This window comes from Lates calcarifer, linkage group LG3 (genome assembly GCF_001640805.2).
Source record: "Lates calcarifer isolate ASB-BC8 linkage group LG3, TLL_Latcal_v3, whole genome shotgun sequence".
In the NCBI taxonomy this organism is placed as follows: domain Eukaryota; kingdom Metazoa; phylum Chordata; class Actinopteri; family Centropomidae; genus Lates; species Lates calcarifer.
Window position 1 is genome coordinate 10,003,207 of NC_066835.1, and position 16,248 is coordinate 10,019,454.

The 16,248-nt window shown below is 41.4% G+C and overlaps 1 protein-coding gene and 1 long non-coding RNA gene across 3 annotated transcripts in view; one reads left to right on the plus strand and one right to left on the minus strand.

Annotated features, from left to right (window-relative positions):
• Nucleotides 1–6,208, plus strand: part of LOC108897805 (uncharacterized) — a 39,770-nt gene extending 33,562 nt beyond the window's left edge. Inside the window, exons 5-6 of the long non-coding RNA XR_001963353.2 lie at nt 1,206–1,341; nt 1,437–6,208. This is a non-coding gene — a long non-coding RNA (uncharacterized LOC108897805). The remainder of the gene's footprint in view (nt 1–1,205; nt 1,342–1,436) is intronic.
• gabbr2 (gamma-aminobutyric acid (GABA) B receptor, 2) overlaps nt 1–16,248 on the minus strand; it is a 174,899-nt gene that overhangs the window by 40,083 nt on the left and 118,568 nt on the right. For both annotated transcript variants that reach the window (XM_018697593.1, XM_018697592.2), the window contains 5 exons: nt 13,010–13,090; nt 12,030–12,180; nt 11,541–11,673; nt 9,681–9,788; nt 6,263–6,385 (listed from right to left, as the gene is read on the minus strand). In XM_018697593.1, coding sequence (XP_018553109.1) covers nt 6,263–6,385; nt 9,681–9,788; nt 11,541–11,673; nt 12,030–12,180; nt 13,010–13,090 — 596 coding nt within the window. The remainder of the gene's footprint in view (nt 1–6,262; nt 6,386–9,680; nt 9,789–11,540; nt 11,674–12,029; nt 12,181–13,009; nt 13,091–16,248) is intronic.

Here is a 16,248-nt window from a genome sequence, read left to right on the forward strand (position 1 = left end):
GGACACTCTCACTGAAAGCCACACTCATCATCTGTCTGGCTAGAGGAACTTTGCTGGCACATGTTTTACTCCCTTTGGCTGCACCCCCCCAACTCATCCTCCTAACACCAAATACTGGCTGGAACTGAGCACATGCCTGGGTGTCTATCCCTCTCTTTGAAAAGGTGACATGGAATTGGAAAACTGATAGAGCAAGAGATGGTGACTTGGCAGGAAAAAGATGGTGTCAGGGGTAGAAAAGGGACAGAATAAAATGAAGAGAGGAAGAGAGAGGAGGAGGTTGAATCACAGGAGGAAAGTGGGAATGTAGGAGCTGGTCAAACGAGGAGAAGCAAGACAGGGATTGTACAAGATGGGGGCATGAGGTATGGAATAAAGTGTCTGCAAATAGAGGGGAGGCTGGTAACAGACTTAATACTTGACTGTGTATTGAGCTACAGTGAATTGAACTGATTGCATCAGTGCTAGTTAAGTATTCATATTCATATATCATAAATAGTGATTTATAAAAGATGGAGTCACAATACAATTACACAAAGAACAACTGATATCAGGTGTCCGCTGTCAACTTGGGCTGATGTAATTATTAACAGAAATTACAACAGATGCAAAAACTGGCCTTTTCATCTGTTGCCTACATTGTATCTGTTGTCTACAATGACTTTTCCCTCTTTTCATAACCTGTGTTAATAACAATGTGTTTTCTCCGAATTCCTATGAAAATAGTGTATGCAATTATTATGAGAACAGATGGTGTTTCACAGCCTATCAGCAAGAGAAATAGCGATATAATCTAAGCATTGCCACTTCATATGTGTTTTAATGGCATAAGTAAAAAATGGCTACCTGATATTTGACCATAAGATTTATGTTAAGGCCAGGTAATGGAGACCTTTACAGTGCCCTTTAGTCTCTGGTCTGATCAGTGCTGCATCTCAGGCCTCACCTATTTGCCTGAGCCTGGCAGTGAGATCTTCACTGCTGATAATGAGGGCTCACATTCAGCCTAATCACCATCATCTCACCATCAACTCATAAAGAGGAATATTTCCACATTAAATGCTAGTAGTGAGTCATACATTGGCTTGCTCCTGCAGTGATATGATACTGTGAACAGATGAGTGTATTGTCAAAGCACTAGGATAACACACCCCCTTCCTCCCCCCTTCCCCTCTCTCTCTCTCTCCTTGCCTTCCTGCGTACAGGTGGGGGTGGCAGAGGCAGGGATGCAGAGGGAAATCTCTGTGAGCACTCTTAAACTTCTGCCTGGAAATATGCGCACATGAGTGTACATGTGTATTTTCACCTTTTCCATTCCAATCGGCCACAAGTCAGCTCAGCGTGTGTATTTCTTTATGGATATTTAACATCTTTGCATGTGTCGCCATACTGAAGGGGGTGCCCTAACCTGCTATTTTTGTCTCATGGATCAACAGTGCCGCTCTCTGCGTTATGGATGTCAGAAACCATGGCTGTTGCCATGGTGATGCCACACTGCAATATTCTTTTGCAGCTCGCCTGCCTGCCGATGCTTGCAGCACTTCCAGGCTGGGAAAAACGACAGAGGAGGGAGGGGAAGGAAAAGGAGACAAGAGGAGAGACTCAAGTAGAGGGGTCTGCAGCAGGATCCAACAGAATGCTAATCATCCTTTCACGACAGTTTGTCCTTCATTATGCAGGAGACAATGCCCAGGACCACAAGAGAGGACGTTAATGCGTACGTACACACTGAGGCATACGTACAAACACATATCCATGCATGAGCGAACACATACACTCCACATGTGCATATACAGGCTGAGACACACAAACAAGGTCATTGCATGAACACACAGACTCACGGTGCAGCAAATACAGAGATGAATAATCCACACACACTAACACGCTTCAACACACGTGTGTGCATGGACACTGCAACATGTGTCAGTACTGCGGGGCTTAATCTGATGGCAACCAGCAGTCTGCCCTGCTGCTGAAACATCCACGCCATTAACAAATGCTCAATTATTAACGAGCCACAAAATGGATCTAATTGCTCACTGCAGCCCAACATCTCCATGAGCATTCTCAGGATGTTTCTGGAGCAGCCAGAGTTATTCCTGCTCAGTAAGCTCTCCGGGAAAAAAAAAAAGAGACACTGATATGCACAATATTCCCTGTGCTGTCAGGATTTAGGGGTTAGACCACTGTAAAGAATATGGGAAGAGGGGGAGATGCAATTACTATCCTGGCAAACTTGACTTTAATCTCAAAATCTTTATTGAATTCAGCAGAGACGGTGTTGTGGGTATGTACAGTCCACACTGAAGTACAGATCAGAGGCCAGGCCTGGTTTAAAGAGGTTGGGGACAATGTCAAGGTCACAAGTCATCTCTGGTGAAAGCACATCATCTGCATACTGTAATTAAAACTGCGAGCTTGAAGTGAAGTGCAGCCAGAAAATAAGACTCAGGGGTCACTCTCCTCTCATTTTAGAGACTCAAAGACTTAACTCCCTGCATGATCTCTGGCCCTTCTTTACTTTTATTTTGGAGGGTATTAAATCAGTCATCTTTTATGAAGCATTCCACAAGGATCTATTGTCAGCCTCTTGCCCTCTTCGCAGTTTCATCTTCTTGCTAATGCTAATAAAGGATGCAAAGGGGGATGCCCTAGTTTTGCTAATGGTAGCTCATTAAGCTTAGCTTGCTGGATTCAGAGCAGAGGGATCACCCCTGGTGATGCAGAGGATTGACTTTGTCCATGTTTCCACTTGGTTATAAAGTATGAGCAAGATCATTTTACCCACAGTCTGAACTATAGCCAGTTATCCACTTATAGTATTAAGATGTACTTGTATCTGTGACCAGGGCATAGATATAGGCTGCATGCAGGAGAACCCTCTTTAGTTAAATACATTTCTCTCACAAACACATGCCAGTATTGATGATCATTCCACAGCGTGTTCGCACTGAATATGTATCTAAACTAAAAAAGTGACTAATATTCCTGTAAACAATGCATAAGTACCCTTGTTGGGTCTGAGTCAATAAGTAAACCCCCCCAGTGTGATGGTTTACACAATAAATGCGGTGGACTAGGCACTGTGGCAGTTCAATAACACCATGTTGTCATTATTCATACCCTTGGGTACAGCAGGTAGATACAGCTCTGTGAACTCAAGGTCAATGTTACTACCAATTGTCCACAGTGGGGGAGGGAAATGGCAAGGTGGGTGGAAGGGAGATTCTGACAAGACATGGGGGGGAGAGAGAAAGAGAAAATGAAAAATAAAACACACAGAGGGGAGTTGAAAAGGGAGGGGAGAGGTGGTCCAGCGTGATGTGAGAGCTCACAGGAAACTGGGTAACTAATGGTCCTTCTCTTTGCGCCAATTACTGTTAGTCAGTCAGAGCTGGTTTCACTGGCCCTATGGCCATCCACCATGGTCTCACCCTACCCCCATCCACCCCCATTCCACCTAAATGGGTCTTCCAACCAAAAATAGCACTGTGTTAAAAAACACAAGGGGCTATGTTGGTGGGGGCGTGTTGCTACAGGTAGCAGGGAGAAAATTAAATACGATCCATTAAGCCCAGTTTGACTAATCTGTTGAATTTCCCTGCAGCAAAAGTTGAGCCAGGTTCAACATTTTTGTGGGATGACTCTGTGTTTATTTTGTTTGGTTGGATCTTTGCGCGTCATGACCCCTGCTGTGTCAACACAGCAGCCTTACAGAAATGAATGAGGAAGCAGTGTTATTTGATGGAGTGATAAACCATTGTTCTTTACACAGTGTAACTCTCCTCTGTCTCTCTGATAATATGTTTGTTTCTCTTCCTTATATTTTTAATTACCTTAAATACAGTGTTTCTCTATACTGTGTTTCACCCCAGCCTCTCTCTTCTCCTTACCCTATTTCTGGGTATTTGGGTTGCCTTCTGGTTTCTGGTCCCACCTGACAAGCATGGAGGCCCTAGGCACAGAGGAGCTCCAGGCTGCCTCTCCCCTAGCTGAGCCCCAAGGGTCCGCTGCTGCTGGTGCTGGAAATCTGGCAGGCTGGGCAGGCACAAGGAGCCTCAGCCTCAGCCCAGGCATGCAGATCCATGACCCCAAGGGGAGTGTGCAGACTACTACACAGAGTGGTTAATATATTCACAACACTCCCCTGGCCAGGGGCTTAGAGTCTGAGAATACTCCATGAGGACCCAACTGCATACACTAACAACATTCACAAATGAATATGTTTGGCAAGGCTTTGCTACACCCTCTTGGCAGGCTTAAATATATAAGTGGCTATCATCACAAAGGAAATACAAATGTGCAAAGTATACCTTCAGAATATGGCGAAAGGAGCACAAGAATGTAAAAAAAAAAAAAAAAAAGTCTAGCAAGATATCATGTACAGGTTTCGTCTTCAGGGAACTCCCACAGGAATCTTTTCATCAAGGACTGAGACAGATTAAAAACTCAGAGAGGCTGACCTGCTCCCACTGTTCTTGGATAAGTACTATTTATCACTTCACAAGATTTTCATTTAATCAAAGACATGAAAAAGTCAAAACTGGGTGCAAGACAGTGTCAGACACCGTTCCATCCCCTGCAGGACCTGAGCAACAAGCAAGCAAACAACATCCATTCAATACAATCAAAAGAAGTCTCCATAAAAATCCACCATTAGACCCTGGCTCCACTGCAGTGACCTTCTGATAACCTCTGTTTAGTAGAAGGGTCAATGAGGATCCATCCAATGCCGTCAACTTCTAAGGACTTTGGGCTCTTGGGAGGCAGTTAACAGTCTCGTGGCCCACATACAGAAGTCTAGGGGACTTGAAAGACAACTCATTAGGGAAAATCTCCACTTAGCTGTATCCATGGTCTGTGGTCTTCAAAGACAGATGATTTAATCTCAGCTGCAGCGGAATAATTGCTCCTGCTTGTCGGTTGTTAGCAACAGCAGTAAAGTAAACACAGTCTTTTCTGTTCCATTGAATTACTTGTCAGCACATAAAGGGAATAATACATAGCAATGTAAAATAGATTTTTCACCAATGCTATTGTTACTTTAACAAACCCAGTGACATGGACTTATCCAGTAAACAGGTAATACAACAAAACCTAACAGAGGCCTCAAGGTGACAGCAGATAACATGTATTGATACACTCACATTCAACAAAACAGAGCTGCAGTGTACTACATTACTATCCATTCAGTGTCACATGCAGATACAGTACCCATCCCATTTGCACAGTATCCCTCACTACACCAGCTCAATCCATTTTACCATTACACTGCATTAGTTGCCCTCGGCTTAATGCGAGCCCATATTTTTTGTGTAACAACTTAATAGATTGAGGAACGAATGAGTTCCACAGCCTCTTATGTTTAAGCAGTGGAACGCTGAACCATCTATTTAACAGCGTGAGCAGATATTCTCAAAAATAAAACAGAAAAAAAGACTAGACCCAAAGCTATTTTAATATATGCAGCTTGAAATCTTCCTGACTCAAGCATTTAACCCTCCATCTTTAAGCAGTCTAGTGGACACAGTGGTGGTAAGCTGTGCAGAAAGACAGAAGGACAGCTGTACAAAAGAGTAAGGCCATGCTGCAAAATATTTTACACTACAGCAATATTGGGAAAATAACAACTCAATCTGCCACTTTAGCCATAATGACTAAATCCTCTGAGAAAATAAATATGCAGTTGTGCCTTGCTAATTCACAGTCTGCATTCCCTTAATACCACTGACAGTTATGGGCTAATATGTCACGCTTAACTGAAAACACTCTTCACACACCATCAACCAAGACACAGTATGTTCATTTTAGCCAACTAGGCACACTGCTGGACTAATTCTGCACCAATCTTGGGCAATCTGAGTCTTCTCTAACCAATCGCAGCAAAGCAGAGTTCATTTCTACTCTACACCATGCCACCTCTCCAGCAAGGAGAAAGTGATGCCAAGTGCCTCTTTTCCAACAGGCCTTGCCAAAGTCTCACATCCAAGCTGGCAAATGTCCGGCCATGGGATGAGCACAGGAGGCAGCAATGGCTCACATCCTGACCCAAAAATAACAAGCACAACAAAGATGCTCGCGCTACAGCCCAAGGCGGACATTTTGTTTTGCCTGAACTCCAAATATAGAGGCAATTTTTAGTGAAAATCTGTGTCACTGGGATTCTCCCAGCTGAGGCCAATCATGTTATATCAACATAAAAAAATAAAGTGCAAGTCTAGATAAGACATGAAAAAAAAAAAACATCAAAATGCACACTGACCTCCAAGCTGTATTCTTCCACAGTCCTCTTAAGCGGGTCCACAATCTGCCAGCAAATGAGGATGCATAAGTCGATTAGCAGCATCCCGCCGACAATAATCAACAGCTTCTGGTCTTTTATGATCTGGGGGGAGAAGAGAAGATGGAATCCTTGTATTAACCCAATAGCCCACACCTGCTAATGTTATGTAATAGCATGTGTGTCTGCAGAGCCATTTCAAACAACATCTCTCACTGACCACTGTAATTATGTGAACCAAGTGATTCTCACACCATCTTAGGACCCAGACCCCTGCTGGTTTCATTCTAACATCTAATCATGGACTGATTACAATGCATTTAGCTGCAATTAACCACCTACTAGGATAGGAAACCAGCCAAACCGTGAGTTCAAAGACCAAGACCTTGGTTCAGAATTCAGTACTGACACTCTTTCACACTGTGATACGGGTTGTATATTTAGCAGATTGTACTCTATTGCCCCAGGACTGAGGACCACTGGTGGGCATTCAGTTCTGTCACCATCAAGCTTGTGGCCAGAGATTGTGGAAAAGATCCACCAAACAACAGCCAATGCTGTCAACCACTAAAGCTCCTCTTTTGTACCATGAACTTTAGAGGGATGAAAGCTGTGACCTGTTTGTGATCTTTATTTATAATAGCATTTGACTGTCTGAAACCACAGATCAAAAGAAAGGTCAGGGAACACAGACAGGGCTGTGTTTGGAGAGTATCACATAGCCCAGATGTGGCACAGTGGTCTAGCACAGGTCTCCATCCGTTGGTGGGCTCAGGATGAGATGCATGAAGGGATTGTGTTTTTTGATCTGCTGTCGTTTGATGGTGTTGGCACTGAACAAATATTGGCAAGGCGAGGCAAGGGACATTTCTTGTAGAAGTACTGCTACACTTTAGGGCAGGCCAGAGAGGAGAAGCAAAGCAGGTCAAATGTCAAATAGCTGCTTCAAAGCCAGTGAAGAAATATATTTGATGCCAAGATGGACACAATCAAAATACCTGCATATAAAAGAAACACACTGTGGTAAAACCTGGCTGATGAAACTAATAATCTATGATAACAAAAAGAAATAGTTGTAACAAAGATATGCAACAAGATGTGTGATATTTAAGGGAAAATTACAAAACAAAAAATAAAAAGCTCTACAACACCATCTGCTCAACTGTGATATGTTACTCTGCCAACTGAGTCTGCGATGTAATGACTCTAAATTACCTGACGTGTTATCTACTATTTTCTTTCCCCCAGTGATATTGGCACTCTGACATATCACTTGGGTTCTAATGTCTTCGTTTCTATGGTTGAATTTGAGAAAAAAAGACCAAATGATTTGAAAAAATACTGGATGTGAATAAGAATAAAAATATAGACATAAATGTGTCTCTCTGCTCCACATAACTAAGGAAACTCCTGCTGACCATGACATGTGGTTCAAAACTCTGAAAACTAGTAGGGAGACCTTTAGCTATGATGACTACTGCCTTCAAGGTCAAAAATGAACATTCATGCTCAACTATATTATCTTGAAAAATTGAAATGGTGGTAAAATAATTTTAAAAGAGTCTATATCCATTTACTGTGGAGTGTCAACCAACAAGTGTGAACAATAATTATATATGTGTGCACACACACTTGATTGACAGCGCCCTACCATCACCACACACACACACACACACACTGTCTCTGGCACTGAGCTCTTTAAGAAGTGAAGGAGTGCCGGCCGCAGCCCACCGAGTGGAACCCTTATCGAACACACCCCTGATTTACAATCTGTGCTCTCCCTATGTACAGGGAAAAAAGATGTAGGGAAGGTTGGGGGACAGAGTGAGGGATGCACTGCCAGTCCTACTGTTTGAAGAAAATATGGGGAACACTTGAGCTTGTCCCTCCCCTGACAGTGGCTGGCAGAGATTTCAGGGAACCAACAGCAACTATCAGTCTACTGAAGCCAAAGCACCTGCACTCAATCAGTGTAGACGAAGTGGTGTGTGTGTGTGTGTGTGTGTAGCCAGGGCCTGAACCAACAGAGAATACATCTTGAAGTTTAAGGGCTGAAGTATACGGTAGGGGTGAATAGTGCTTCTGATGAAACATCTGTTTTGTCTCTGTTCAAGGGAAAGAGGGTGAGAGATGGTGAACTGGGCAGAGATACAGTAATTGGCTGTGAGGGGTCAGGGCAAAGTTACTGTGCTCAGAGAAGGAAAACCATTTTGTTTTCCTCAAATGATTACTCTGAAAAAGATAATAATTTTAAAAAAATGTTCAAAGGCCAGGACCACAGTCAGTCATTTAGAAATAGCTGAAAAAATATGGTGTCGATGATCGTGTGTTGACCTGACCACAAAATTACAGTAGCAACAACAAAAGTAGAGCTCATCTTTTAACCTGTAATCTGGACTCTTTTTAACTTCATCTATCCTTTACCCTTCTTTTCCCAGCTTTCCCTTTTTCTTTTCACAGTGCTCAACCTACTTTTGTTGCCATTTGTGCCACATTGTTTGTCTTGTCCCTTTTTCTGCCCTGCTTTGCCTTCCTCCTTCTGTCTCTCCACCCTCCCTTCTGCCACTACATCCCTACATCCCTCCAACCTTACAGACTCTTTGATCCATCCCTCTTTCCTACCTCTTGCTCTCCTTCTGCTCTCTGTCTCTCTCTCTCTCTCTGGCAGGCCACCCACACTTCCTCCAATATAGAAGAGGGTGAGAGGGAGAGAGACAAAGAGAGGGGGAGAGCAAGATCTATAAATACAAAAAGGCCGAGCACAGTTACAACACTCAGTGAACTCAGCACCACTTTATATAACTGGGCCAGTGAAGCAGATTGTGTCAGATGTTTAAAAAGACATTTGTATTTCTGAATCTTTTTTCTTCTTTTTTTCTTAACAAAAAAGATTCTGAAAGCAGGTGCCAAGGGCTGCCAGTCTTTCATAGTGTTTATTAAAAAGCATGAGTCTGAATACAAGCACCCACACACCAGCGCTGGGCTTTCAAAAGACATATAAAGAATCGCCCCTTTAAGAGAGATCAGATCAATGTGTTTCAGTGGAGCTGCTTGTGGTTATATGAACTAGTAGTAGTTCTTCAGACAGATGCACATGGTGTGATAAAAAAAACACAAAGAACCAGATTTAACCAGGAAGGATCACATGTACCTAGCATGGCCATTCATAAAGATAGCTGCCTCCAAACTGTTAAAAATAAAGAAATAATAAAGCACATTTGCCACGGAGGCATACAAAGTAGCAGTCCGTGTAACATGTTTCATACTTTAAACAATAAAATGTATCAGTAAAAGGCCACCCACACATCCTAATACCTTTTCAAAATCTGGAAATAACTTTTTAATCACTCTGAAGTTCCTCTCATGTATTTCTTTTAAAATATATAACACTTTTCTATACCTTCTTCTTCATCTTCACATTTTTGAAGATGGCGTGCACCCTCCAGGTCTTGGCAAACATGGCGCCGAAAGCTGTGGTGTATCCAACAATGAGAATCCATGTCCGAACCTATCAGAACAACAAGAACACACATAATTGTGTCATGTCTTAAACTGGTGATCAAGGCTTTAAACAACATCTGATGTGACAGGTATTTGCATTTTGCACAGGAAGTTCATTCAAAATAACATTGTGAAGCATTCTAAAAATAAGAAGCTGTCAGATTTATTTTTCGTCTCCAAGTGTTGAGCTCTGAGAGAACGTCCTGGACCATGGAAGCTGTCACACTCCTGAGAGCATTTCATCTTAATGAGAAACAAAATGTAGACCTCTTACTGCTTTGGCACAAAGGACACCGCTTAAGTGTTTTAAAAGCTTAGAATTTGAATATAGCCGACAAAATCCTAATATAGCCACAGAGTCTGCATGTGCATATGCTTGTGTGCTCCTGTATACTTTGTGTTTGAGTGCTGCATGTGATACGTGTGTTTGTTTTTCTGTGTGAAACCCTTCTGCACCGTACATACTGTATGCCTCCACACAGTTACACCTGGCCCTCTTCTCCTGACACTCTCTACCACATCTAGAAAGCAATAAAGCCAGGCAGGGACAGAACACTGGGTAAAGAAGACAGCAAAAAGCAATTACAGCATCTATTCTCAAGGAGACAAGCACATATTGATTGATGGTGAATGGATCAACCTTGGTGCTTCTTTGCTGTAGAACCTTGTCTGAGGTGACAAGCTCTGTTTGGGCTCTGCGGCAGAGCTTCAGCCAGGTGGTGGCAGCTCGAGACATGCCCTTCCTAACATTACTTTGCTGTGTGTGTGTGTGTGTGTGTGTGTGTGTGTGTGTGTCTGTGTCTGTGTCTGAGAGGGTGGTATCTCAGTGGAAACCAGTTATCATTGTAATCAAAACTCTTTAATTAATCCAGCATGTACATAGTCACACAGTAATGCTACCTGGGGGGAGACTCTTAATGTGCTCTGTGCTAGCTACAGACCCAGAGAGAGAGATTCAATCAGTGTTCACTTAGAGTTAGTCACACAGTTCATAGGACTGGTGCTTCAGCAGTGTATTGTAGCTCATTTTACATATGAAGTAAGAAATTAAATGAAATTCACATACTGTATGTAGAGTATTGGATAAACTGAAAACACAACTACTGTGACTGAATAATAAATACAAAATCTACCATAATCACAAACAAAGAAAAAACACCATCTAAAAATAAATAAAATACCCCAGTGTATGAAATAATATCCAGAGGAATTTGTTGATCTACCATGTGCATTCAATGATCAATGTTAATCTGGGTAAGTAAGTGATTTTTAAGTGAATTATTTGACTATTCAGAGGATGTTTCAGTGAGTTGGGTGTTCAACTGTCAGCAGTAGCAATCAAAAAAGTTTCAGAACTCAAAATAACTGCATCTGAGCTTTGACAATTTGTTGATTAAATGTCAGTAGATCAAGAGAGAACTGATCATCAGCTATTATCTTGGTCAAATAATTGTTTCAGCCATTTAAGTTAAATGCTATCAATTCTCTTGTTCCAGCATCTCAGTTACAAGGATTTGTTGCCAGTCTTTAGCTTATGTGACTGTAAACTAAATATTTTTGGGTTCTGGATGGTTGATCAAAGGAAGAGTGCAATTTGAGGACATTACCCCAGGCGTTAGGAAAATGGAACTGTGAGTAATTTACATTTTACAGAACAATAAATAAATAAAAATAAAATTCTATGGCGCCTATTGGAACTGACAGACATCCAAACCTGACATTTATTCTTGTATTAGTGAAAAGTATTGAGGAAACTCACGGTGCAGAGGGTCTCAAACTCATTGTCAGAGACAAAGCCTCCATCCAGACCAAACAGGAAGATAGAGGCATAGGAGAGCATGCCCCCTAGGATGATCAGATTGTTCATGTAAGGACTGGACATCTTGATTAGTCTGGAGGAGAAGAGAAGGTTAAGTTAGAGTGGATTAAAATTAGATTAGACAGAACAGAAGAGAATCAATCAGTTTAAAATACAAGTAAGGTGTGATATTCTTGTATAGAGAGTGAAATGTTAAATAATAATGTACCTGCAGATGGTTAGAGGTTAATCATCACTCTCATGCTTCAATGTTCTTTCATTTCAATACTGCTCAATTTCCCATGATTCCCCCTGTCCTTCATTCATCCCTCTCTTTCTCCTCTTTTAACACCAACCCCTCATTTGCTTTCCTGCTGCACTGTGCGTATATCTATTTCACCTTCAATAGCTCCCCTTGAAAGCAGTGCTTCACCAGTGCTGGATGCTGACCTGTGGTTGCGATTCTTAATGTTAAAGAACAAGAAGGCCCCCGCCATGAGCATGCCCAGTATGGTGATGGTGGACAGGATGCTGTACAGGGGCACGTTGATGTGACGGCGCTGCAAACGCACAAACGTACGATCTTTGGGAGGCTCCACACCTGTGAGGGAGAGGAAGTGTGAAGCAAAAAAAATATTTTAAGTCAATCTCTCAACATGAGTGAGCCTCTAACATAATGTAATAGTGCGTGCTTTTTCACAGCAGATTATCCTATCTGACAGTGGTTTTCTGGACATTTGCAGTTTTTCCTTTGAGGTTTCTTAAGACCTGCCTCCTTCAAATCTTTTTCTTTTCAACTACAAAACAGTGACAGCAGCAGACATCCAGTTATTTGAGACCCATTTCCTAGTCCCCAGTTTCCTATAGTTGAGTGCATGTATCTCAAAGCACCACAGTCAAGTTATTGTGGTTAGACCCTGCACTTTCTTATCTTTTGCTCTATTTTTCTCCTGTCAGTGTGCCAATCGATCGCAATGGCATCATCTTACACGTCTCCACTTACTGTGGTCAGGGATGTGGAAACAAGCATTTTAGATGGTACTGTCCTAGAGTTTCTGTATGTGGGGCAAGGGTGGTGAAGGGGAGAACAGCCAGGGGGATTGAGCAAATTACAAAGTATGTCAACACAAGCAAACACAGGAGGGGTGAAAAATGGACTGGTAAATAATTTAGCTGAGAGAGGACAGTTTAGAGTGGTAAGGGAGAGCGGCGAATCTGAGTGGTGGTCGTGTCTGTGTATGTATGTGTGCTAGATTTGGGTTCAACTGAGTGAAGTGAGCGAGCGAAGAAAGTGCTGAGGTGGTAAGTGATGGGCCTGTAACATATATAAAAACACACATTAGATGCTTCTTGTTCAGTGAGTTTTACGCCTTTCAGTCAATGCTCACACAAATGCAGGCACGTACACTCACATCCAGCCTTCTACATACCTTGGAACCTTATGGAGTTGTTGATGAGGTCCAGCACATCAGCAATTGCGTTGTACTCTCCCACCTTCACTTCCTGTCCCTCTGTTAAAAAAAACACACACATACATGTAGACTTTAAAACAAATACTTGTAGTTAACTTGTCCAAAACTGGGAACTGGATGCCAAACCCCTTTTCCTTCACTGTCTGCACTGTTTTTACACTTTCCCAGCAATTGAAGCTGCAGAAAATAGTTTTAAATAAGACTAACAGGCTACAGCAATGCTAGCGGCTCTGTGACACAAAGCAGTGCTCTGTGATAAATGCTTAAGTCAGCATGCTAACAGGCTCACAAAGACATTTTATTTCAGTTAAAAAAAAAAAAAAACAGACACAAAAATGTCACTTAGCAGTTCAGTAAGCACAAATGATACAACAGTGAACTCACACTCATGACAACAGATCCCACCACCACTACTAGCATAGAAACAAATAAAAATGTTGCACTAGATGAGAAGTTGAGGCATTACCAGAGGTTTTACAACATGAGTGAACAGAAGATGAATGTCTGTACCAAATTTCAAGGAAATCTATCCCATGGTTGAAACGTAAGTGTCCATCACATGGTGGTGCTGGACAAAAAAGTCAGGGGATCACTAAAGTCCTTGGAGTTGTGTCGCCTAAGGACTAAGAATGTACAAAAAGTTTTGTGACTATCCAGCTATCGAGCAGATGTCGAGATGTTTTGGTCTGGATCAAAGTGTTGGACCGACCAAGTGACAGACCAACATTGCCAATTAAGTCATGCCACACACAAGGCTAAAAATGACATGTATTACCAACAGACCAATTACTGTAATAGTTACCCCACTTTTGGAGTTTTCTGGCTTGATTCTTCAGCAAGTTTTGTGAAATATTTCAGGTCATCGACTTAATTTAATGTAAATGAAGTGCTAAAATAATGGCTCACAGATACAAAGCAGCTTGCTGGGTTTATAAAATGTAAGCTCCAAAGATCCTTGTTTGGAGAAAATGTAACAGATGTTACTTAGAGTGAACACGTAAATCTAATTCAAACAGTAATTGGACACAGTGAAGAATGACCCAGCTTTAAGCTGTACAGTCTGGTGCAGAGATACAACCTCAGAGAGAGCTCTAAATCACACGGAAGATCTTCCAAAACCCATTAGTAAAATAACAAAATATCCATAACATAGAATTTTAAGGCACTCAGTAAGATTATCTTTTAGGATTCTCCTTTGGTAGCTTTCAGATGCAGTGTAATATGGTCAGGAAATGGTCCTCCTGTTTTATACTGCCTCAATTATCAGTTTATTTTACCTCAAGGAAACCTAAAGGGCAATGAAGAGCAGATATCACAGAAACCAGCTCACAGGCAAAGACATAAAAAAAAAACACAGATATAGCAAGCTCAGACTTCAAATGCACACTTTGAGAGGAATCATCAACTAATGTGGTGGAAACAACAAATAAATGCAATTCTACTTTGGTATTTATATTGCATTATATGTTGACTTAAGCATTTTCCAGATACAGTTAAGGGACTGTAAACTGCTGTGCACCCCAGCCTGTACACAGTCTCTCTGGAGTTCTGTTCAAATACACCTATTTCAGAATTTAGTGTTTTCTCTTTTAGAAACAGCAATGAGTCCCTCAGGTGTAATATCGGAGGAAGCATGACCTTGTCAGAAAAACCTGGGCCTTCACTCTTCTTCACTCATAAAGATTACTCACTTAGGGTGTACACTAGGGAGGAGAGAAGCAGGGGATGGGAGGAGAGGACAGATTATTCTGATTCTTTTTTTTTTTGTAAGCACTACAAACAACCTGCAATTTCTTCTGGTGCATGCACACAAATCTCTCTCTGCTTCTCTCTATTATCACTCTTACAGGCCCATTGAACTCCTCTGTAGCATTGTCCTTGGCTAGGAAAATGACAGATAACATCAGCTTTTGCAGCATCACAGGGCACCGCGTTCTCCTCTCCTCTTGTCTCGGTGAATCACCTCATTTGATCTCCAATTTCTGGCATCAAAGCATCAGCAAATGCCGAAAATGTTAGACTATATGTGACCATCGCAGTGCAGTAAATTTTATGTGCATACACAATCAGGATTTGTGTTTCTCAAACTTCTCAGTGCTGAACGATCAATGACTGTGTTTCCCTTGACCACATCCTTTGTTAGGATCTAAACAGAAGAAGGGATTGTATATCAGCGCTCCGACTTTGAGATGTTAAAATACTATCCCAGCACTCCATCCCCACAGGGAATATTGATGGCTGCAGCAGGCTGGTAAAACTCAACCTGTCGCTCAGCCCATGCAGTCACATCTCATGCCTTTTTCTTTGATTAGTCACTTTAAACAACTGCATGATTTTCTCAACTTGGTCAATCTTTAACTTAAAAAAGATTCCTGATATGACAGACTGGACAAATAAAGACTTAAAGATGCTGAAAATGCATTTATTAATAATAAGCTTATGAGTGACAGGATCCTACATGAGCACACTATTTTCACACGATTTTAAAATTAGGACAGTTTTTGTTATTATACATGAAAGATTTCTGCATCTTTGTTTATGTCCTTGCTTTTCTCATCAGTCTGAAGTGTGCAGAACTCTGAAAAACAGCAACAGCGTTAGTGCCTCAACCAGGATTTAGCAACGTTTGAATCAAAATTTGAAGACAGCTGGCTTTTTCTTCCAGACTTTGACACTGATCATGGATATTTAATATCAAGTTTTCAAGGGCTTTAAACTTAAAACCTGTGGAAATTTCTTGTAAACAAACAAGTTATGTTCACATTTAGTGTTAATCAGCAAAACTCAATGTGTATCAATGAGAGCTTACATATGATTTAAATGTATTTCCTTGTTCATAAGACATTTGTGAATTTGTGATTTTTTTTTTTATACTTTAAATCCAGACTGTTTAGATCAATGTTTACTTGCTCAGTTTTCTTCACTGCTATATTTCTCTGCATCTGCTACCACCTGTTGATCAGTGGAATAGTGTGAAACCATTGGCAGAAATGTATATTGTGTCACCCACATGCATGAAATAAACCAAACTCATTTGTAAAAACACTGCTCCGTAACACTATACACTTCTGTAGTGACAACTGCTCCTCTTTTTTCAATCCAGTTATCGTGTGTTTACCATAATTCTCAAAACTGTTCCATTTGACATGCTGAGAAATTAAAAAACAAATCCAATTTTTTTTCACTGATGCACCTGT